Source organism: Nymphalis io, chromosome 9 (assembly GCF_905147045.1).
Source record: "Nymphalis io chromosome 9, ilAglIoxx1.1, whole genome shotgun sequence".
NCBI lineage: Eukaryota > Metazoa > Arthropoda > Insecta > Lepidoptera > Nymphalidae > Nymphalis > Nymphalis io.
In genome coordinates this window covers 7,489,484-7,515,709 of record NC_065896.1, presented here as the reverse complement: position 1 = coordinate 7,515,709, position 26,226 = coordinate 7,489,484, and the positions used below count along the sequence as shown (strand labels likewise).

The 26,226-nt window shown below is 31.3% G+C and overlaps 1 protein-coding gene across 2 annotated transcripts; it reads left to right on the top strand.

The window, feature by feature from the left end:
• Window positions 1-2: 2 nt before the first annotated feature.
• LOC126770637 (uncharacterized) lies at window positions 3-25,006 on the top strand. 2 transcript variants are annotated; one of them, XM_050490142.1, is made up of 5 exons: window positions 3-266; window positions 11,888-12,014; window positions 13,163-13,480; window positions 23,678-23,792; window positions 24,085-25,005. In XM_050490142.1, exons 1-5 carry the CDS (start codon window positions 212-214, stop codon window positions 24,223-24,225), a joined length of 756 nt encoding a protein of 251 aa, XP_050346099.1. In that variant the 5' UTR covers window positions 3-211; the 3' UTR covers window positions 24,226-25,005. The 2 variants fall into 2 exon arrangements, with proteins under 2 accessions (XP_050346099.1, XP_050346100.1); XM_050490143.1 differs by lacking the exon at window positions 3-266 and adding an exon at window positions 7,987-8,120 and having other exon boundaries at window positions 24,085-25,006.
• Window positions 25,007-26,226: the final 1,220 nt, after the last annotated feature.

Below are 26,226 nucleotides of genomic sequence, written 5' to 3'. Positions count from 1 at the left end.
GCATTCACAGTATTTTACAAGTAGTTTGGCCATAGTATTGAAAGTGGGAGGTTGTCTTCTGCAATTAAAAAGTTACGTATTTAACTACGTAAAGTGAAATATTCTGTTTTGTTGTTAAAACAGTGTTAGTTTTTAAAGTATGTTGAAAACGCGTTAAAAGTGTATTGTTGTGACTCGTTATTTTTATTTGTTCTACAATTCTGTGGTGATAATGCAGAAAGCTATATTTTTTATTTTCACTTTCGCCTTAATACTAAGAACAGGGGGTAAGTAAATATGTTTGAATTATTTATTTTAACGGGTGTTTATATAGTATTGTCAAAATAATTATAACAATATACATACTCCTAATAGTTAAAAAACTTTTAGGCACTGACAATTAACACTGAATATCAATATCATACACGTGAGTCTTAATATTTTATATTAAAACAAAACTTCGTTACTTTGCGTGTTAGTTTACTGCTTATATCAGAACAAATTATCCACAAGTTTTTAAATAACATTAATTGATTTTTATTTGTATTCATTAATTTTATTACTCGAAATGTAGGTAAAATTGTAAACAATAGTTGGAAAGTAACAAATAAAACTAAAACGACTACTATTAAAGTTAGAAAGACGTAACAATAATGGACCTATAACTTAGGGTTTTTTAATTAAAAATTTACGTGTATTTTATGTATTATATTAAATTACCTTATTTGAGTTTATTAGTCTTTTGTCAGTGCAAAAAAAAAACCTTTTACGAAGTCGATATAAGCCTATCAATCCATTGTTTATTTATATTGTAATTAGTTGTACTTTATATCAATTGATATTATTTCAGTAGAAAATAATATAAGACTGAATTAATACAAGATATACATACGTCATAAACATCTCGTTAATGGTTGAAAGTCATGAAAAATTATATAGGTAGACGTAGATTTTGTAAACAATTTACGTAATATGATGACGTTTGTCAGAGAAACGCCGTGTTCAGTGCAAATGCAATGGGTTATTTTTTATACTGTTTATAATACATGCGTCTTTGGGCGCCTATCCAAACGCCCACGTTCGCTATTTTGTTGATGTATCTACACTTGTTAGAGTTTATCTAAATTTCTAAATTAGATTTATATTAAAATACGAGCAATTATTCTCGACACTGTCTGTATTAACCTCAATGTCAAACATTATAATCAGTTTTGTGGTTTATCGGTGATGAGGTAACAAACAGGCACAGGCAAAGACAAAAGATTTGAAGTATTCTTAATGTGTCCATAAGTTGTTTATAGCTTATAAATAGTACTAAGTGTCCATAAAGTTACAGCCTGTTAATGTCCGACTGCTGGGCTAAGGCCTGCTCTCCCTTTTGAGGAGAAAGTTTGGAGCTTATTTCACAACACTGCTCCAATGTGGGTTGGTAGAATACACATGTGGCATAATTTCAATGAAATTAGACACATGCAGGTTTCCTCACGATGTTTTCCTTCACCGTCAAGCACGAGATGAATTATAAACACAAACACAAATTAAGCACATGAAAATTCAATGGTGCTTGCCCGGGCTTGGACCCACGATCATCGGTTAAGATTCACGCATTCTAATCACTAGGCCATCTCGGCTTTTTTCGGAGTACATAATACAATAGAAAAACTTTTAATGTATTTAGTAACTTATAACAGCTACCTCAAACTTTATCACAATATAATATGAATACATATTATAAAGCGAGAAATAAGTATTGAAAAATTGCATAATTTTACAAATCGTAATCTTGATGGATTCAGCAATAAGTATAAAATTTAATGAATTTTCAAGCGCAAAATGTAATGAAACTGATATTTGTATTTCTTTATAATATATTCCATATTACTAGTTACTACAAAAAAACGCGGGATATAATCTTAATTTAATTTGTTTTAATAATTCATCATAATGCTTTGCACCGCAAATAATAATCGTGAGAAAAGCTGTACCCTATTCCAATCGCAGAAGGATTAAAAATAAATAAATCATACATGTAGGTACATATTCCAGTATATATTCGAATTTTAAAAGCTTCGCTATATTATGTACTGCAAATATTTTTTAATTAATATATCTTTAATTATGGTACAACACTAATCCACTCAATAACCATCCATTTCATAAGCTATAAGCCATTTTAATTTTACTACCGATGTTCCGATAACAACTTCGCCGACATTTAAAACGCCATCCATGAATATCATGATTATAATGTAAATTAAAATTAAATATTGCGTCAATTTAATTTAATGTCAAAGTTGTTTATTGGTCAATACTGCTCATGCGGCTTGAACAGACCACTGATTCTGAGGTCCTGGATTCAACCCCCTAGATCGAGCCAATAAAAAGAAAAATGTTATTCGCAGATTCTCAATGGCAGCCAAGAGTCTGGAAGTTACAAGTGTATATATTCCCGTAGCTCGGAAAGCACCTAAAGCCGTTGGTCCTGTGACTGATATATTTCTTTTCGTGTCGGATTGCCGTCCCATCGGATTTTGAGAGTAAGGGAATAGAGAGTGGACCTATGTTTGTGCACACACTTGTACATAATAATATGTCCTGCGCAGTCGACTAATCTCTCTTGAGATTTGTCGCCGTGTCGATCGATCAGGTGAATATCTGAAATATCTGACTGAAAAATTTTTTCTGGTATCCAGATATATAAACTTGTCACTTATATATTATATGGCTGTTCAAATCTCCGCCTTTGTTGGGTAATTCATAAAGAATTGAAAATATAATAATATAATCTATAATAATGATTTTAGAATTAAATACTATGGTACAAAAACTTGTAATAAATTATGTACTTATAAAAATAAAAATCAATTGACGTGAAAAAATTCTGCCTTCGGAAATTTATCGCATTTGAAAATTGATAGCTTACGGCGGAGAATTTTCAAATGGCCCGGCTAGTTTTAGATATGCGCTAGTACTTGGAATTAATGACGACGGAATCTCAGTCAATTCGTCTACCATAAATTTACAATAAAAACAGGTTTTCGTCAGTATGCAAGTAGTATATCTTAATATGTATTGTTGTAAAATTTTGAACTCACCTTTTAAAGTGAAGCTTTAACTAGCTAGATGTATTGATTTTTCATTTTAATGAAACAATTTAGTTTTACAACCGAATTACAATTACAATTTTTTTCGTTTATTGTATATATGTAACTTGCTGTATTTTAAGTATTAATTATATAGATAATTCAATAAAAAATGTTGTCTTTTATTGTTATTAGGTCTAAGATTTTAAAAGGTTCGGGTACAGCTTTCAAACCATAAGAGTTTTCTGAGCATACGGTTGTCAACGATGCAAAGTTGTAGGTCGCTGATGATTTATGAGGAATGTGACATGAATAATGACTGATTTATTATTATATAGATACATAGTTTACAGAAACAAACAACTTCATAAAATATATTTTATGGAACATTTGTGATATTTATAATTAGAGACGGGATGGCTTAGTGACTAAAACGCGTGGATATAAACCGAAGATCGAGAATTCAATTCAATACGCGCAAGTAGCAATTAATTTTCGTGTTTAATTTGAGCTTATAATTTTAATCTGGTTATGGATGGATGGATATGATGATAAATATCGTTGAGAAAACTGCATGTATCGGATATAGTATAATGTACTGGAAATGCTTTTGCACAGCAACATTTACTACATGTAACTATAATATATGAACAATATATACCTATAATACAAAAAAAAAACATATTAGTTTGATGTAAATATAATTGTAAGAAAAAGTTTTATGAAGTAAATAAAATATTCAGATATCACGAATGTTCTAGCTGGCGTTGTGGGACAATATATGTTTTTATTAAAATAGTTAATACACCGATTTACAGACCAAACTATTCATTGAAACTTTCGGTATAACATTGATAATTTACCGTACCTACGTTTACCGCAGTTTGAAAATAGCGCAAAATTATCATTTTACCTGAATTTTCAACTTAAAATCAGTTTGAATGTGTTTACCATCGAATTTTGTTAATATGTAGCGATGTATTATTGTAAACATCATTTTATTCCCGTATATTAAACCACCACCGTTACCCGTGTAGGTGTAAATCGTTTTAATTTATGATTTCGATAAATCGATGGCACAATTTGTTATTATTATCATTGGCTTAATAAAGAACGAGTCATTATACACGCCCACATTATCGTGGGAGATAATAAGGTCGGAAACTTGGAAAACTTGGGACGGAGTCAGCGGCCTGTACGAAAAGTTATCTATCGGACTGCGATGACAAATGACCAACCGTGCGCGTTGAGACATCAGTGAAATGGTCGATTTGCTCTGCGATCATTCGTTGATGTGTGCCTTTGGGGATAGTGACGAGCTTTTATGGAAAAGACCTGTGCCTGCGAAATTGTTCGTTTGGAAGATGCGATTTGGAGTTAGTTATACAGATTTTTACATTCGTACCTTTGATATATTTTATTAAATACCTTAATAAGTAATTTGCGTCTTTATTTTAAAAATTAAAATATACTTTCTACTAAATACATATTCTCTCTTTTACGCATTGGATATTATTATAATAGAAACGAAGAAAGATCACCTCTGGGATCAATGACTGTACGTCCTTTTCGATGCAGTTCATCGAAATATTTCGACAGAAACAATAGCTTAATATTGGCCCCATCCGGATTTGAACCCCAGTGCATTTGGATTTCAGGCCTTATAAGCTAGCTACTAGGCTAGACCAACGAAATATATATCAAATATAACATACTAGTATTCGCCCGATGCGTGTTAGGTTGGCGAGCTGCTATTAGATATAAAAAGTTGCCTTGTCCTTTCTTAGGGTTCAAGCTTGCTTTATACTAAATTTTATCAAATTCGGTTCAGCGATTTAACTGTGAAAGAGTAACAGACAGAACTACTTTCGCATTTATAATATTAGTATAGATTAGTGTAAAGCATAAATACTATGGAGATAAGGATCTCCATTGTATTTATGCTTCACATATGGCGTTAAGTATATTTGTTTAACATATCCAGTGTTGAATTTAGTTTGACGAAAATCCCAGAACATCTGCCATTTTATCGTACATAATGCGTGTTTGAATTATACATATCAAATAATTAAATCATTGTTGTTGTTATATTTTTTTAAAAAGAGGCAGTAATTTTGAAATCATTTATATTCTATTTATATGTATAAATACATACATACATGTTATAATTTTGAAAAATCAATATATTACAATTAATGTCGAATATGAAATGCATGTATGCATTGCATATAATGTAAATTCAACACGGATTAAAGTCTAAATAATAATATATGACAATAGGTACTAAAGAATCGGCGTGTTTAGTGAAATGATTGTGATTGTCGGTCAAAAAATACAGCAATGTATTAACACTCGAAAAATGTTGAGATAAATCAGATAATACTGTAATATAATGAAAATATAATAAAAACATGGTGTAATCAATCGCAGTTAAAATAATGTGCGTTTTAATTTTAAGCAACACTTGTTTCTAATCGCAACATATACCATACATTTTCCTTCCTTTCCTTACTTCCTAAAATAAAAATGAAAATCATTTCCAAGGGCGCTGTACATTATAAATTAAAGACATCTCAAAATTTCAAAGTTTTTATGTTAAATGTAAAGCGTGTTGTTCATAGTCGGTCAGGACTTGAGATTTAATGTGTAGTAGTTTTTATTATAGAATTTTATTACTGAATATGACATTGCTACTAGAAGTGTGTCTATCTAAAAAAAACCATAGCAGTGTGACGATAAGATAAGATAAAAGATATCAGGCGATATTAGTATCTCACGCAAAAAGTATTCCAGTCATAACAAACATGCTATTATAAGGATAAAATTATACAGGGGTCAATTCTACTGACGAGTGATAGTTTATCACTTTATCGCAATTGAATCGAAAAGTCATCGTTGTCATTTAATCGTGTTCCTATTCTTCTAACACAACGATCCGGTTGCACTTCGGTCGATATTGGATCGGGTTTCGAAAATTACGTAAACATTACTGGTGGTAGAGCTTTGTGTAAGCTCGTCTGAGTAGGTACCCCCCACTCATCAGATATTCTACCGCAAAACAGCACTTGGTATTGTTGTGTTCCGGTTTGAAGGGTGAGTGAGCCAGTGTAATAACAGGAACAAGGGACATAACATCTTAGTTCCCAAGGTTGGTGGCGCATTGATGATGTAAGCGATGGTTAACATTTCTTACAATGCCACAATGTCTATGGGCGTTGGTGACCACTTACCATCAGGTGGCCCATGTGCTCGTCCGCCTTCCTATTCTATAAAAAAAAACATCAACATATAGAAGACGGAAAAATAATATTGATATTACATAAAATAATTAAAGCAAATTAAAACTACATTACAAACAAAACAAACTTACATAATTGTTAAATGTGAGTAATCAATTGTTAGCGATGTAAAAATTTTTATTATTTTTTTTAAACAAACTAGATTTAGTTAAAAATATATATGTACGATAATGAAGTGCATATGTTTACATATTCTGATAGTTTATATATTGTTATCTCTAACAATTACATTATTAATTCTCCCTGAATTGAAGTATTCAAACTATATATTTTTCAAAAATCACTTTTATGTAAGCCTTGATCGTTCATGTTATAGGAATTAGGTAATTGGATATTTTAATACGATGAATAATGTGCTATTCCGGATTTGGTTCCCTTCCACATCTAAAACGTTTCATGTTCGGGTACGTGTTGAAATTTATAATAAGCAAGCTAGCCGGGTAAGATTTCGCGGTTAGGGATTATCCTTACATAAGAGCTTTGATACGTCCATTATGAAACCGTATACAGTTTTGCAATTATAATTTACAAATGAGCTTCGCTTTATCTTATAAATACGTGGAAATATATTGTATATAAGGATACCTGTAGTTGCGGGATGTATAAGCTTTTAAAACTCGGACTAAAAAGTATTATAAAACTTATATATTTTTAAATTATCCACATCTTGTCGAATGAACTGATCCAGGCAATTACATATAAATATCCTACCTACATTGTAAACAATTGTTGAATAAAAAAAATCCGCCGTTGTCAGGTCAGGTGTTTTATTCCGAACCAGTAGTAGTTTATACAATACATAACAATGTTGTATTTTATTCTTTCGTCAAATCAATAGTAACGGAAAGACAGAATCTTTTTTTTTATAACCCTCTAAACAATTATATATGTAAAGTCATTAACTTTTATAGTTTTAAATACTTATCAGATAAAATTAAAAATAAGCAACAAAATATAAAAGTTAACAGCTTTATCAATGGGAATATGCTTACGTAAGTGGTTGAGGGCTGACAATTAAATGAACGGAATATTAGCGTTGTGTCAAGGCAAAACTGTTCTTCTAAGGCATCCATAAGATCAATTCAATTTGTAATCTATTATACGTATTCTCCGTCTCAACAAACGCCGACCTAAGTTTCTTAAATTGATCTCCAATATACAACGGCGACAGTGTGTGACGGTATGCTTGAAATACGACGTGCACACATCTAGAAACATCGTACGATGCCTGCCAGCCAATGAAACGAAGCGTCGTGGTGGGCTTGGCTCCCCACCACGATTTTGGAATGTATAGCGCTCACGCTCAGAATGCCACTGTTATAAATAAACTGAATTAGTGAGACATTATGGTGGTTTTCGAGGCCATTGCCACGATAACAGTGAAGGAGAAACTAAATTATTATTATTATTATATTTCATCGTCTCTTTTATCAATGACTGTGAGGCTTTTAAATATGTACTGATTTATTTTTTCAAAATCTTAATGTCGATTGTCTCGTTACAAAAATAATAAAATAAAATAAATAAATATATTACAAAGCATATATCAACAATTAATCAACATTTAATGTTTATTGATGATTGAGTCGCATAAAGAATAACGACAGGCTTGTAATTTTCCACATAGAAGATCACAATATGGTTTCAATTTTGTGTGTAAGCAATATAATTATCTGCGCATGCGCAACGCGTGAAACAAGATCTGCGGAATGACGTGACTGTTCTTGTGTGGTATGCCGCATGCATGGATTGATAAGAGGTGAAAAACAACAGTTCAGTATATTGGTGTACGGTCTACAACATATGGTAACAATATTATAACGGAAATATAGATTCTATATCAATTGCCACAAAACCTAATATCGTTAAACGGTTTTTAGACACAATATTTACTAATTGACTAGACATTACGTTATAATATGTACACAGTGAACATAATTACTGGTTCAATTATTGCAATTGCGTTCTATAGATCTGTCTTTAATAATAGCCAGCGAGAACGCTTTTCAATTTATTATTATTTTAAAGCATGGATCGTGAAATCGTGACTTACGTGGCTTTGCGCGTGCGTCGATCCCATTTAAATGTTAATTAAATTAAACTTACTCGTTTCTGAATAAAACCTTGTGAAATCATTAAAAAATCATAATATTATACAAAACAAGTTTTATGATAATATACGAATACTTTTAATTCCGATATTATATAAAATGGTTTTCTGTGTTTTTAAAGTGGACATCTATAGAAGTAAATAAAATTTAAATGAAATGTCTGTGAATTATCTTTTTAAGTTAGTATGGCTGTTCCGAGTTAGCAAAACCAAAATTTATTTATTTTGTTGTACACTATTGCTGCTACCTAATAATTTAAATACGTAATAAAATGGCAGATTTTGAAGGACATTCGTTACAAACTGAATTCCATGCTGGTGAAGCCGTGCTTTTGGTCGTAATTTATAAATTAATCAAAATTAATCTATATACTTTAATGTAATGTTGCTATATTATATTTATTGTAATTTATTTGAATAATTATTTCCTTCGATTGCGGATATATCAACAACCTTCAAGCAATTGTATTATTATATTTATAAAACCATTTTGCTAAAACCCCATCCCAGACCGCGAGCGTTAGCCGTCATCTTGAAAAACGTCTTTTTGTACATATCTCGAAGCCGTGTGTTTTACGTTAAAGTTGGAGAACCAACTGACTAGCTGTTTTTAACAACAACACAATGACTTGATTTTTTACTTAGGTAGTTCTAATATCGAAAAATCGAGTAATGGGATTTTATACCATTATATTTTAAACCATATGCTCGTACCATGTCGTAAAATTGTTTTTAATCAATTATTTTTTAAATAGTAATTCTACTCTACAATTCTAACGCTATATATTTTTAAAGTGGTATTTAAATATGTTAATTCGAGATATTTATTTATGGTAATATAAAAAAATAATTATATTAAAAATGGTTTTGTTTTTAACAAACCTTTAGTAAATTTGTTTTAACATATCAAATTTAGATTTAATTTTTGTTAATTATAAATTTATAATATTTATTTCGTTAAGAATATTTAAAGGCTGTTACTCACTTTTTAATTCATTGCGTGGTGGTTTTGTATGGTTGAACGCTTTACTCTTTAGAACTTTCTTGTGTATATTAAAATTAATGTAAATATGAAGGTAAGCTGAATTATATTCTTAAAAGCAAACTATAATTACAAAACTTTTTCCATTAACAAAACCAATGCAAACAAAGTTGCTGCCACGTCGCGTCAATGTATAAATTACAGTCAATTCGAATAAAATTAAAACATTTTATATACACCTATAAATAAAATAGTCTATTTTAATCTTTTCATTTGGAAGTAATTGTTATTAATTAGATATTTTTAAATTTTATTTTTGACAAGGACATCTTGGCTTAGAGTTATCGGATATAAGAAGAATGTCTCACAGTGCGTGGTGCGTGTGCGTGCGTGTGCGTTTGTATGTGTATATAAACAAGCGTTTCTTTAAGCTCGCATTTTACCTTAACTATAAAAATCTTATAAATTATTTAAACCAAAGTAATTACTTCGAAACGTTATAACGATGATTATACATTAATTTAATTCGATTTAACAGTTTTTAATATCCAATAAAATTCCTTTTTAAAGAGTAGACGAGTATAATCTTAAATACATTATTTAATTATATGCAAACAGATTTGCACCATCTTATATGTATAACATAATGTATAAATAACCATTTATTAGGTTCAATTTATATAAATTATATGCATTGATATATTGTTAGTGAATACAGTTTATATTTAAGGGAAAGTTGTTATTATAAGCAGATGACGTGAATATTTAATTTCATTAGCTTAAATCTTTCTTTTTATAAACGTAGGGGGTCTGGCAAACGGTGGGTGGTAAGTGGTCTATAGACATTGATGCTGTAGACATATTTGTATTAATATCTCTATTTGTCTTATTTGCTATTTACATGACTTAGGTATCCGCCATAAACCCAACTCACGCGTAGCCTTGTTATGTCAAATCAAAGATATTCAGATGAAATATAGACAATTTAGTATTTAGTAATTATTTCACACATCCTTAAAAATATCAACCATTCTCTACATTGCCAATGCGCCACCAAGTTTGGAAACTAAGAAAATGATTGTTAATAGCTGTTACATTTTTCATTGAAATATTGTTAGATTATATCTGTAATAAATGTGTCTTATATTTAAAAATATCAAGATTATTTGATGCTCTTAGCGTGCCGCAGACGTCAAAACTATGTTTGATTGTGCTCTGGTTTGTCGTTAGAATGAGCCAATATAACATGATTAGGCAAAATATCTTGATCCTATCGTTGGCAGCGCATTCACAGCTTAAGGAGTGATTTGTTCTTGTAGTGCCAGTGTCTATGGGCAAAGATGTCTTATCATTAGATGGCCCATTTGCTCAATGTTGCCAGTAAGCCAGTGTTATTATAACCAAAAGGGACATAGCATAGGTTTTAGGGATGTCTGATTTTTGCCAGTGTTGGTGTCTGCTTTATGTTATGAATACACAAATGAAAGGAATTATCTAGGTTTCTGAGAGAATAATTCAAGAATTATATTTACATAATCAAATTCAAACGGAATGTCAGTGATTCGATGCAGTTCTTTGAGTTATGAATAAATTTACGTTTTCTGAATATAATATTATTTATTTAAAGCAGCAGAAAAATCGTTTTAATTTAGGACGCTATAGATGAGAATATTAAAAACGTTAAACAATCAAGGAGTTTACATAACGCACATTACGAGTATAATGTCATAATATAATACGGCTGAGGATTTTTGAACGTCTAAGGTATTATTTAAACGATGAATATGTACTACAGATAGGCTACAAAGATCAAAAGAAATGCATCTAAGTAATCTTTTCACACCTGTGAAGGTAGATACAGACATTCAACGACATGGCTAATAAAAATTACACATCGTTTGCAAAAAAAAAAACAAAATATATAGAATATTACGTGAAATGATACATAAATCTCAAAGATTAAAATATCGAAAGAGATTAAGAGAATCGAATACTTTTGTCAAACCGATAAAAACGGAAAAGCCAAAAATAATTAATGTCGTCTTCACGTTGTTTTTGTGTCAATATTTCCCGAATTAGTAATAATTTTTTGCTTGCAAGACAATCAACGTAATCAAAGAATTTTAATGGTTCTGTAATTATCACACATAGATTTCGATTTTTATGTCGACTGCACCAATTTCTATTGTATATTCTCTATTCACTTACGTTGTTGTGATATGTTACGTAATTTATAAGATTACCAGTACTAGCACTACTTACTTTTCATGTGATCGTGTTTACAATCCGTCTCGTGCCACGCAGTAAAGGAAAACGTCGTAAAATGTCTCCCTAATATCTATCCTTAGCCGTGAAACATTTATAGTCTGTTATTTTATATACATTTTTAATCTACGGTAACGAATACTTTTTATACTTTCGCCTTCGTCAACAGATGCGCTCAAAGAAAAATGTAACAAGGAAGAAGATTTGTTACAGCGATGTTCAATGGCGTTACCCGTGTTAAGTTCCCCGGAAATCTCGTTTGCGTTAACACGAGAAGAATTGGACAAGAGTTGCGTGTGAGTATTATTTTTTCTACCAACAATAAAGTTAATATATATATAGAAAATAAAATTAATGTACACACGATTTTATTGATGAAAAATACAAGGAATTAGTGTATTCGTAGATTTTCGTTTGTTTTTTAAATACCATACGATCTAAATTTATTGATAAAGTACTATGTGTACTATGTATACTATTGTAAGTAGTTTAAAAGACACCTCACACTCCACACCACACCTGGTACACCTCAACCTGCCGGTTCTTGATAGGTTTAATGTTTAACTGTCTTCTTATAAAAGTTGCTTAGCGACTGTTTTGTTAAACACTGATTTCTCTCTTTCTGTCATTATTGATTTGACATTCGAAAGAAGAAGACAGCATTGTCTACGACATTAAATGCTTAAATACTGTAACAACATTTCATAATTGCTTCTAAGAGGAAACGTAATCAAAGTTTTTTGATAGGTTGAATACATTTTCGCAAAGAGAAAGATATAATAATTAGTCAAAAACAAAATTAGATAGTAAAGTTCGTTTTATTTCCAATCTTTTCATCTATCATAAGTAAATTTGCCCTTTCATTCGTTTTTATACGATAAGTTAGCGTTAAAGTTTTGCTAAGACAGCGTTAGCACCCTAGAGAAACTTCAAACGAAATGGTACGCGGTATGTAGTTAGCTCATCTTAATTTAGTGTTCTTGTTTGCGGTAAATAGCAATTTGAAGCCAGTTGTCCAACTCACTAACTTTACTCGCCGCATGATTAGATCTTTGAATAGCCAATGAGGCAATCAATGGGAACATTTAGGTCGACAAAATTATTGTTTTAAACGGTCCATTGGACCATTCAGACCAAATGTAATCATTTTAATATTGGTGATAATTATTTTTTGGTTTAAATTAGAAAATAATATCTTTGAACTTCATTGGTTAATATTTGATTTTATAAATCAAAATAATAACAAAAACTTTATTTAGGACAAAAAAGCTAAAATCAAGGAAAAATAACTAAATAATCTACATATTTGATAAATTTAAGGTGTGGATAATTTTTCTTACATTGCCAATGTCGATGGGTTTGGTGGTGACCATCAGGTAGCCTGCCTACCTTTTTTAAATTAAAAAAAAGTGACATGAGAGATGAATAATTAATTTTGTTACAGAGAGTTGCGTGTCGGTATAAAATGCATTGATAACTACACGGAGATATGTATGGAAAAGAGCGAACAAGTTATGTTTAGACGGATATACGCCGGGATAACTGACGTTGTTCAAGAGCTTTGCACTAGAGGGAAGTACCAAGATGAATACCTTCGACACGCAGATTGCGTAAAGAATGTGAGACAAGAGTACGAAGTTTGCAGTAAGAACTATGAAGTGACGCTCACGACGCTCAGCAATCACCAGAAGAAAGAACAGTATAACACAGATGAAACTCATGTCGCAACCAATCATGAAGATTATCTAAGAACAGTTTGTTGGTAAGTATTTGATGAACAATTACATTTTAAAAATACCGAATTAGTTATATATACAAAATCATATATTCGTTATAAACACAATATTCTTCTTATTATTTAATATAAAATATAATGTTACTCAGACGAGAAATTGCTTACGTCTTATTATTATTTTAATTTTAAAATACGTTATATATTTTTAAAATTATTTAAATTACTTAAAATTTTTATTTGCCAGAAAATGAAACAATGTTGCCAGAAGTCGACTATAAGGCATCCTCATAAACTTCAGTACCCACAGTTCCACTTCTTTTAACTCCCAAAAAATGTTTTAACAATGAAGCGTAAATTAATCTATTGATCATATATTGACCTATATACACATAAGTACCTAACAAATTTAACAATAAGAATTTATTGTTAAATTTGATTTTCGAAACATAGAAAAAGCGTATTCATTTTACACAGAGAAAATATAATTTTTATACCAGAGATCTATATATAACAGCCGTGAGTAATTTATTAAAATAGGCTCAGTGATTTTAGCTTGCTGCCCGGATTCATAAATATATCGGTCACATGAAAAAAGTAAACAATTTTTTCCTCTGACCTATTTAAACAAATAAAAACAAAATAGATTGTATTAAAATTTTAATACTAAAATAAATATGTGATAATAATTTTGCTATATAAATTTAAACATAATAAATGACGTAATAAATAAACTAAAAAGAAGGATATGCTTAAAATCAATATGTCTTAAATTTTTCTATTCTATTTATTCGTAAATTCATGAAAATGAAAGTATGAGAATGCAAGTTACTACGTACCTATAAGGTACGTAGTTGTCCAGTGATCGAAATTCGATCGTAATTCATTGCTAATAAGAATGAGTTTTGACATTCACAGAATTATAAACTTATCTGAATTTTTTATTTTTCTTCTATGCAATAATTTTCAAGTTATAGTTGGCGGAATCTGGGCGGTATGGCAATAAAAAAATGCCAGGGAAATTTAAAAAAAGGCATAATTTGTTTTGAACTCTGACAACGATACAAATCTTACGAATATTATAAACGGGAATGTTTGTGGGAATGAATGATTCTTTGTTACTCTTTCATGATAAAAGTAATGAACGGATTTGGATGAAATTTTGAATAGAGAGCTTATATACTTGTTAACATAATAATAGGCCAGGTAATATGCATAAATGTAATAATGCTCTCTGCACTTCTTACTTTAATTATGCCAAATCTTACATGCGCGCAAAATGAAAATATACTATAAAAGTTTTACCAAGTTTTCACGTATATACTAATTTTCTAATGTTTGTGTATGGTGTGTATTATAAAAGTGTTCGGAATTTTGTAAAAAGTAATTTTTTTTTAGAATTTACTGTCATATCAATGGTTCACATTACCCATGCAAAGCCCAAAATTACAATATATAATATAAACCGAGTTGATTGCATAAAATTTATTGTTTCATATAAGATAATGAAAGCGTGTTTAAAAATATTGCAATATTTTTATGAAATACGCACATAGCAAAGTCAATAAAACTCGTTGAACAGGTGCTCTACACATGCTTCAAATGCGAGCTAAAATTCATCGTATTATATTTTACCTTGAAAGATATAAGACTAGATAGATCAATTCAAAGAATCAACAGCCAATCGTTGTCCACTGCTGAACATAGGCCTCTCCCAAGGTGCGCCAAAGCTCCCTGTCCTCCGCCTTCCGCATCCAGTTGGTGCCCGCCACCTTCTTAAGGTCGTCGGTCCACCTGGCTGGAGGGCGCCCTACGCTGCGCTTGCCGATTCGCGGTCTCCACTCTAGGACTCGTCTGCTCCAACGGCCATCGGTCCTACGACATACGTGACCAGCCCACTGCCACTTCAGCCTGCTAATTTTGCAAGCTATGTCGGTGACTCCGGTTCTTTTCCGGATAATCTCATTTCTGATCTTACCCTTCAAAGATACTCCGAGCATAGCTCGCTCCATAGCACGCTGAGCGACTTTGAATTTTTGGACTAGTCCCGCAGTTAGTGTCCACGTTTCGGCACCGTATGTCATGGCAGGTAAGACGCATTGGTTGAAGACTTTCGTCGTCTGACGAAGGTTGCCAAATGCTGCCCATCCCAAGCGAATTCTTCGATCGGCTTCCTTCTCGAAGTTGTTCCTACCGACTTGTATTATCTGTCCTAGGTAAGTATATTCACTAACAACTTCGAGAGGTTTCCCCTCGACGTATATCGGTCCCGGCACGACATGCCTATTGAACATGACCTTGATCTTGTCCAAGTTTATACCGAGACTAGAAAACCGACACCACCCTGGCAGAGGTTATCACCTTCGCGGAAGTAGAGTAAGTTACCGGACTCTAGAGTTATCGTGTCCTCCCCCTGTCTTCGGACTTCAGATAACCCCAGTATATGCCAGTTTATATGACTTAACTCTACTTCTAATTCGGCGAGGTCATGGTCCAGCCTCATCGAGCGTCCATTGTACGTTGCCATGTGCAGTCGTTTTATACGGTAGCCTGCCGTGAACCGGTGATTCTTGGCACCCCCTGCCCTGCCGATACCGCGACCGCTACCTTGGTCGGGCCTAGCGGGCTTGCCGGTAACTGGGGGCCTTTTTTTGGGCGCATCTGCCATTAAGGGAGGGGTTTGCCCATACTCGCCGCGCTGGGCAGGCGTGTTGGCGAGCGCAGTAGGGGGGTAAGATGTTTATGGGAGGGGGACGCTGCTGCCCATACCCCCTTTTCCCCGTCCCTCAGTCGCCTCTTACGACACCCACGGGATGAGATTGGGGGAGTACTATTCTAAGCCGGTACTCCACGGCAAAATTCAAAGAAACATAACTAAAATATCAAATTACAAGTGAATCACAGATAAGATATTTACTAACAGTATCTTAGAACTTTAGTTATTTAAATATTAATCTCGGATACTCGGGTGTAATTTATAATATGATTTATCTCAAATTTGTATCGAGCAAATTAATCTGTCAAGAAAAGGAACCTATCAAGAGTTTACTGAAGCATTCGAAGATCGAGTACCTATCTCCTTTAATATTTGATATGCAACTTTATAATTAAGTTACTAAAGTAATATTACGCATAGGATAAAATTTTAGTACAGTAATACTGTATTTATATAAAACATCAACTTCTTAAAACGTTAATACGTTAATATAAATAAGTTTATTGAAATAAATCTTGACGTTTTGAATCGCATACAACGAACTATAAAATATCTTTAAGCATTGTTTCTAACATTCGCTTACTTTAATAATTAATATGTATCGCTATGTATAAATTGACATATTTAAATAATAATAAATTCTAAGTTCTAAAACTCCAAAAAGATGTAACACGTATTTATATTTATGACTAAATAATTAATTAAATTAAATGCTATAAAAATTATGCATGTTGTTACCATGGAATCAGCGAAGGTAAAGAAATATGAATATTCTACTGGTCAAACGGAATTCACTAACCGTAGTGAAATATAATAATTAAACAGTCTTTTATAATCTTCAACCATTTTTTTTTAATTTGAAGCATTTTTTTGCAAAAGTTTTAAGGATTAACTTTATAAATGTGTACTTCCATTATCTGTGCGTCACTGAAAGCCCATCTTAAACAGCGTCGGATTAAAGGCGCATTTAAAATGTTCTCGGCTTGTTTTGTAGTTTTTGACTAAATAATTAATTAATAAAGCAAAATTTTACCCACCAGTTCATCTATAATAAAATAAAACACAAAAAATCCCATCGCTTATTAAAGTTTCAAATTAGGTAGATATTTTTTTATATCAAAATTATGAACGAACGCATAAAAGTATTTTTATATTTTAAAATTTTTCATCCAGCATCAGAGGACTTACACATCGTTGCCCATGTAGTTTCGCTATGAAAAGATAAACAAAAACAATACTATTTCCTGCAAAAAGGCCGTGTGAAACGCTGTGAAACGTGTGAACGGCGAAATAAAAGAATCTGAAATCATTTGCAGCGGAATACCGCAGAATACTAATTCCAGGTCTACAGTATCACTAGTTAATATTAAAGAAGTTTCTAGATGAAATTCAATCGAATTACGGCTTCCAATTAGATACCTACGTTTCCAATATCTGTGTAATTTTTAAGATTCTACTTATTTAAAAAATGTAAAATACTGAAAGGACTTTATAATAGTATATAAGTAAACTAACGAATGGTAATCCCTTCATTATGGCTTCAATGAGCTTTTATAAAAGAAATATATTGAAATGTTATAATTATATTTAAATTATATTCAAAAATCAATTTTTCGGAAATCTCAAATTTTAATGTACACTAGTTGAATGGAAAAATTGGACGTACAATTAAACTGAGGCGCCCCTGTCAATCGAAATGACGTAAGAGCCGAGATGGCTGTGTGGATAGAACTCCTAGACTTTAACCGAAGGGTTAAGACAGATACGAATTCGGGCAGTTTTATTTTTTCGTTTTCGTTATCTCGAGACAAAAATACGCAACCTGTAGGTGTTAAAGAAAATTGATAAAAAAGTATAAAAATTCAAGTACAAAAATTCAAGTTCAATAAAAAAAAAAACATAAATTCAAGAAAATGAATAGAACAGTCTGAAATGGGTCAGTGGATGGAAAACTTGGACACTCATATTAATCGAAGATCGTGGCTTCGAATCTGGCAAGAACATTGGGGTAGTCTGTGCTGAAATTGTTTTTTAATTCCTCTTGTATTTTTTTTTTTATATGCGCCGGGATGGCAAATGAGTCTACACCACCTGATGGTAAGTGGTAGTAGAGTCCAAACGCGACGACGGCCAGTACAGTCGGGAAGAATGTTCTGTACTAGCCGTCTCCGCCTTGCCGGCCCGCAAGATGCCTCTTCACGCCTCGTTTGAAGGAACCCGGGTTGTAAGAGGAAAAGGTCTTGTGCTTGGCGGTGACGAAAACATCGGGCACGTAAAGTGAAGAAGACTTTTAGAGTTAAACCTGTACTTTAGAGAATTCCTTATTTTTAACTTGATTGAAATAAAATAGTTCGCTAGTCTGCCTGAAATGTGAGTAAATTTATAAATTGCTATAACTTCTGCGAAGCCAACTAAAGCACTGACGAATCGCGTTACATTTATTTCCCAAGTCAGGGTACTAAATGTTTATCATAATGTCTGGGACCAGTTCTCGTCTTCCATCTCTAGTAAGGCTTCTGAGGAAGAATACATTTATAAGGCTTAACAATTAAAATTTTATACGTCTTGTAGTTGACGATTATTTAATTTTATATGATAGAATCAACAGAAATTATTAGTCCTTTTGTAATAAAATCATTTTCATCAAGTTGATTATGATAGAAGCGTCAGAAATCAGATATAGTGGTCACGTTTATTAGGGATAGTTCTGTGGAAACTGGTTTCAAGCAAATGCTGTAATTTCAAGTAATGATAACATTAATCTATGTCCAATGGTAAAAGTTTTGATAAAAAATATATCGGAAAGCTGATAAAAGTTCACTTTATTTGACTAGTTGTTAACATACATTAAGTTTGGCTTAGGTATAGACAAACACAAGTATAACCGCAGAGAGCGACGGGTGGATTTAGGTTATGATATTTTAAACGACCGAGTTTAAATTATGTAATATTATATGTATCAAGTATGTAATTAATATTTGTTAATTTGCGAAATTAACAACGCAAATATATCTCAGATAATTTCAACCAATTAGTAAACTAAACAGGAAGTATCTTGAAATTAGAGAATTTACTTGATTTAAATTTTACTAAAAAGTACCTAACCTAAGCTAAAAATAATTATAGTTATTATACATCTAGAGTTACTGATAATAATTATTTGTATCCAATTTATCGACTTAAGGGAATATATAGATACATACTGTATATATTTATAAACAGCTATATACTTAAAAACAGCTGTAAAGTCGTATCTTCACATTACGTGTTTTCGGAGGCACAGGGTAAACTAGGAGAAATATTATTATGGAGAAATCTAATAATTTGCCTTCTAATGCACTATTTTCAAATTAATATAAATATAAAAAATCTCTATTTTCCATCCATATAAGCGTTAAGCTTGTGCAAGGAGTAAGAACAATAACCTAAGGGCTTAACATTAAACCCCAGGCTTTCGGAACTAGCCGTTTCGTTCGTAATCGTTGAGTTATGGAGCTTTAATTATTGCTTGGGCAATCTTTTATAAGGTTGTCTTTAATGTTTCTATGAAATGAGATCTTGAATGCAATTAATTTATATAATAAATCACTTCCAGATGTTGACGTATCCACATTGAAGCGTATTAAAACCGATGATAATTTCATTGTTTTATTAGTTTTGATGTGAAACATCTAATGACACGCTCTGGGTAACACCGAAACGTATGCCGTGGCGGTAAACGACATGACGCTCTCTTATGCGGAAATGTCCTTTTGTGTGAAAGTTGTATATAATAATAAGAAAAATATATATATCTGTAAATTACGAATTAATTTAATAACCAATTACGATGTTTTACATCTTCTGGGCGTCTCGTGACGGTCGCATTATTTATTGTCGTGTTTATTAAATGAAATACTTAATTATAATTTATAATTAATCGTTCGTACAAATATAAAATAATGAAGTAAATGCCGTAATTTTGATTCAGTAGCGCTCCTGAAATGGAAACGAAATCCCTAAACCTATGCCGCTTCATTGTGAAAGTTTGTTGTTTATATTGTTAATTGCAATGTACCCTCGTTGGTAACTTAGTGCTTTACAACGGTTAGGAACTAACAAGTCTGAAATAAGGGTTGCCAATATTAAATAATTTACTATCTGGTAATGATAAAGTAATCGTTTCGTATAGTTTTTGACGCAATAGGGTTTCGTTTTAAAGTCATATTAATGTTTGCGTTTCACGCGTTAAAATTTTCATGCATTCCACAAATATATGAATGTGTTTTTAAACAATAACCATTTGTAATTATTATTCAAAAATAGAATAAAAATTGTTTGACCCGATCTCTTAATTTTGTCATTATAACATCCGACGATTATACAAAATGACTAAGAATAATAAATCTTATAAAATTTATTTGATTTGATAAAATGAACGTGCTGTCGAGGTCGGTTGGCAACAGTTTCATTGCTTGATCAAGGGTATGCAGACTGGTCCTGAGTGAAAAGTCAAAGTGGGAGAACGACCCTGACCTTGGCTTATCACATATGCCATACATAGCCATATGTATCACAAATATTACAATAAATTATATTATAACTTAAACGATTATTGTAAAACTTTTTTTCATGTCAGATGTACAATTTTTTTCTCATACATCTATATATAACTATATATAAAAGCATATAAAAGTACTAAGGCTTAAGTAGTACGAAATTAAATACTTTAACAGTACGGACATTGAATCTTTTTTCATTGTAAAAAGAAAAGCGGTTCTTTATATTGGAGATCGAGGCTGCCTTCGGGATGTTTTTAACAAGGTAGAAAGGTGTGACTCAATATATTTACAATAATGTTATGTATATGTACAATAACATTTTTTTATTCATTTTTTATTAATGTGTGCTCTTGTTTTGCTCTCTTAATGTTTTTGCTATAATTGGAAACTTTATTGGTATATGTGTTATGTGCATTCGTTATATTATTGTATTTACCTGTTTGTTTCCTATACTTAAATAAATAAAGATAAAAAACATTGACCATTTTGATAGAATCAGTGATAATCAGTTTGAAGACGAGAAGTAAAACTTCTAATAACGGCAAGTTTCCGACTCCTCGAAATAAATTAATCCTTCCCGAGCCAGGTCTTTTTTTTTGTAAAGATCCTCAGACATTTTTTATTTTGCCAATAAAAAATTTAAATCAGTAAGACATTTATTAATAAGGTAGATTACTCAACAAAACGTTATACAGATGATAATAAAACATGTAGTTAGGACTTTCAGACAAGATATAGTACAGTAACAGCCTGTTAATGTCCCACTGCTGGGCTAAGGCCTCCTCTCCCTTTTGAGGAGAAGGGTTAGAGCTTATTCCACCACGCTGCTCTAATGCGGGTTGGCAGAATACACATGAGACATAATTTCAATGAAATTAGACACATGCAACCTGCATGTGTCTAATGTCCTCACGATGTTTTCCTTCACCGTCAAGCACAAGATGAATTATAATCACAAATTAAGCACATGAAAATTCAGTGGTGCTTCCCCGGGTTTGAACCCACGATCATCGGTTAGGATTTACGCGTTCTAACCACTAGGCCATCTCAGCTAATTTTCAGACAAGATAATACATCAAAAATTACAAGGTATTTGAATGACATAACGTTTGATTTCAAATGTTAGAAAAGAGTAAGTACATCTTGCCTGTTCTTCTCGGTAGAATCGATTTTCCGATTCTAGCTTTACATTAAACGTAAATCTGTAAAAATGACTTTCAAATGAACTTTTAAAAGCCTACTTAAATATTTTGAAAAGGTCTTTTATGACGTGGGTTGAAAAATTAAGTTACGTTACTTTATTTTGTTGATAAAGTCACGAAATGTCAAAATGTTTTTAAGCAATTCATTGTAATTAAATAAAATAAGGCTGCTTACATACGGCGACGCTATAGAACCGCTTTAAAGTCGCCCCGTTCCTTGGTGGTGTCCTCAACTCTGTGTGTTCAGTAATGTACTAAAACCATACTCCAATACTGCTTATTGTTTATTTATATCATATACATTACAAAAGCCGGTTGTTCTTTGCGGTATGTAAACAGCCTAAGTTCTAAATTCAAACTTCTCAGATTAAGTATACCAATCAAACGTCTCACAGGTTCCTAATTGCCAACAAGCTAAAAGAAGATTTAAATAAATATAAAATATCTATAAAATACTTAAAAAATAATTCCTCGAATGCTAAATTGATTTTTAAGTTTAAGTGTAATCGTTTCTTTATATACTACTACAAGAACATGAAATTAACACTTGTTAAGTTTATTTTAAAGCGGGTGATACAACCTTCTCCGTAACGCGCTGCGTCTTTTGGTATAAGTTTTATGTATTTTTGTTTTTTTTTTTTTTTTTATATAAATTAGGTAGGTGGACGAGCATATGGGCCACTTGATGGTAAGTTGTCACCAACGCCCATAGACATTGACATTGTAAAAAATGTTAACCGTCGGTTACATTATTAATACGGTTTAAGCAGAAACACAACTATGCACCTACTTATGTGGATATGCTTATATATTTATATTTTTTGCAATTGGTAACTTTTAAATTTAATTAAAATTATGTGTTACTTGAATATCTAAGGAATACATCAGAGAACATTTTATTATCTGAATCACGCTATCAATATTTTCTGTGATTATTTCCGAATAATATGTGCTTCTATTAAATAGAGTCGTTCTCCAGTTTGCTGTACTACTCCGATGTGACAAGTCTTTAAGTTACGTTTGTTGTTTGTAAAAATTGAAGATAGATGATTCTTGAATTGATGATTCATATTGCGTTTTTTATTTATAAATAAGATTTTTATGCTTAATATATTTCTATGTAATTTTATTCATCAAAACACATTTACGATTTGCTAGGTGGGTTACTCATATCTTGACTATTCGTAGCCACAATTTCGTTTGTGGCCTACCGCTGACAAAATAGATTTGCGCTGTTTAGCGTTGGGATTTCAATGTTATTGCATTATAATATCAGTAACATCATATTTCATCATTATCATTATAAAGTACAGAAAAGTTTTTTTTTATAGTATAGGTAGGGGGACGAGCATATGGGTCACCTGATGGTAAGTGGTCACCAATGCCCATAGACCATTGCCATTGTAAGAAATTTTAATCATCGCTTACATCGCCAATGCGACACCAACCTTGGAACTAAGATGTTATGTACCTTGTGCCTGTAATAATTACACTGACTCAATCACCCTTCAAACCGAAACACAACAATACCAAGTACTGCTGTATTGCGGTAGAATATTTGATGAGTCTGGTGTTACCTACCCAGACGAGCTTGCACAAAGACCTACCATCAGTAAAGTTTTTTTTAGTAATTCATTCAGTCAGGTATTGAAAAAAACGTCTCTACATTTTTTTGTATAGATTTTTGTTATAACAGCAGAAGTGTATCATATGTATGTCTACAGGAGCTTCAATTAAATGTTTCATTTAATGAATTGAATGTTTGCAGTTCGTTCCAAGAATACTTGATGTGTTCGGAGTTGACGGTTCAGAAGTCGTGCGGTGATGACGCCGCTTTGTTCACCAGTGCATTCCTCAAACGAATGGCTTCTAATATTATTAAGGTACTGTACTAATTTTTGTATTTATTTTATATTGAACAGAACATGTCTGGCATATGGACCATAGTATCTCCATATTGTCTATCAGCATACTATGCTGTTTGGCGATTGTATATGTGACGAGAAGTACATACTCACTAACCATTACAAAAATATAACTTATTTATAATTTCAACAAATGTACAATGCATAGCCCATTATGCTTTTTTTAAATTTATTTATTAAAAAATACTATAATATATAATAGTAATAAATTACTTCTTTTTTTAAATTTTCTTTCTTTTTAAATTTGCAGAACTTTTGCCTCGAATATCGGGGCCAGGAATGCGGATTATCAAACAAAGTGACGACAATGCATCACAGGTTAATAATAATACCTGTAACACTTTTAGCGTTTCTATATCCATATATCACTGGCAATTTAGTTCCGGCGTAAAACCTCTTTGAAAGGGAACAAAGAAATCGATTTTTAAAATTAGAACGCTAAGGTAGAAGCGCGGGTTGCCAGTAATTAGTGTGGAAGAAGTTTGTTGCTAGTTACAATGATGCAATGTTCAGTGAACTGTAAATAATTAATGTAGGTAGATTGTTTCAGTTTATCGGTTAAAATTTGTGTTTTAGCAGTTTATTTAAAACATAACCGGCGAAGCCACCTTTGTTTATTAAGGTATACTTAATTATAATTCAGTGAATAATAATAAAATTTAATCATTGTTATTGTTAATCTCAATTTCCAACTCAAGTTATCTATTCGAATACTATACACTTTGTAAATAAATAATTTACTCGTAAAATGTATATATATTATAAGAGCGGCATTTGTATTTAGATCGTTGTATCAAATTTTCGTTACGTTGTAAATTTCATCAATTATATATTTGTTTGTTTTTATATAAAAAATAATTAAACCTAAAAAAAAAACAGCGTTGTGTTTCTATAATTATTTTACTCGTGCATATTGAATTCGAACTACAAAAACCTTAACAAAATATAAATTGCAGCTGAACGAAAAAAATATTTGATATTAAAAGAAGTTACCTACAATACCTATTTGTAAATATTGTTTGAATTAAGGTTATTTTATTAAACGACAGCTTGCCTATTTAAATCAAAACAATAAATATACAGATAATATGTCCTCATATAATTTATATTATAGTTATCCTATTTAATTTTTATCTGTCCCTTATAGTTTCGCGCCGAAAATGACAGATTCATTTTAATTTTCATGATTATTAATTTAAATAAAATTGATAATAATAATACATTTCTAACTGAAGTTCTATGAATAACAGAATGATTAGTTTTATTTCGTTTTTAGTAAGATTATTTACATTTATTGATAATATGAACTGTTAAGTTACAAATTTGCTTACAATTTGTACAAATTGTAATTAAATATAATAACTATATTCTTTAGCTCTAGATATTTTTATTAATACTCAAAAAAATACTAGATGTAAAAAAGTTTTTTCTAAGAATCTGTGCCCTGTTCACATTGTCAGCTACTAAGTAAATAATTTAATAGATATTTTACAAGTTTATAAGCTTTTTGCCAGCCTGAAGCCATTAGAGCAATTTGTCGACCACTTGTGTTAGAAGTGGCTTCTATTTGTTACAGTTCTTATGTTTTCTAAGGTGTCAACTTTCTATCAGGTGACATATTAGATCAGTTTAAACACGTTATCCGTTCATAATGTATTTTCAACAAATAATATAAAAACCGCTCTAACGTTATGCGTTTATTGTTGCCCTCGCAATAAAAAGTAAATTTCGTTATTTTAAATAATCTAGTTATTGTAATTTGTTTAGTTATTAAGAAATATAATATCATTAGTGTATAACGACAATACATACTCCGGGAGAATGTTTCTAATTTTCTTATACAAAACATAGTTTATGTATATTATAATTTAATTCGTTATGTAGAGTAGTACATAAGGTGGTTTAGAGATAAAAAAATGTATTTGTTTATATTATTTAATATTTAGCTCAGAACATCCTGTGATAGTTGATATGGAAGGTCAATGAGATTTTTGTTAACTTTTAAAGTATTTAAAGATTAGTGTTTGCGTGTACTAATTGTCAGAAGCCGTAGATAGTAGCGAAAATGTAACAATAGAATAATAATTGTTAATACCATAAAAAATGTTCTTTGAAGTAATTTTATTTATTTCATACATCAAAATATTATTACATTTAAGCTAGCTCATTTTGTAGCATTGTTATGTATGGAAGTATATTCTTCTATAGCCAAATCATTTAGGTTTGACATTCGATACTCAAAATATAAAATTTAAAAATCAGTCGTTCGAAATTAGAATATTACTATTTATACAATTAAATAATGTCAAATGTTGCCAGCGTTTTAACAAGTTCTTGAATATTTCATTTCGAGTTAAGTAACGTGTTCGTTTTGAGTAATCTTGTTTGGGAA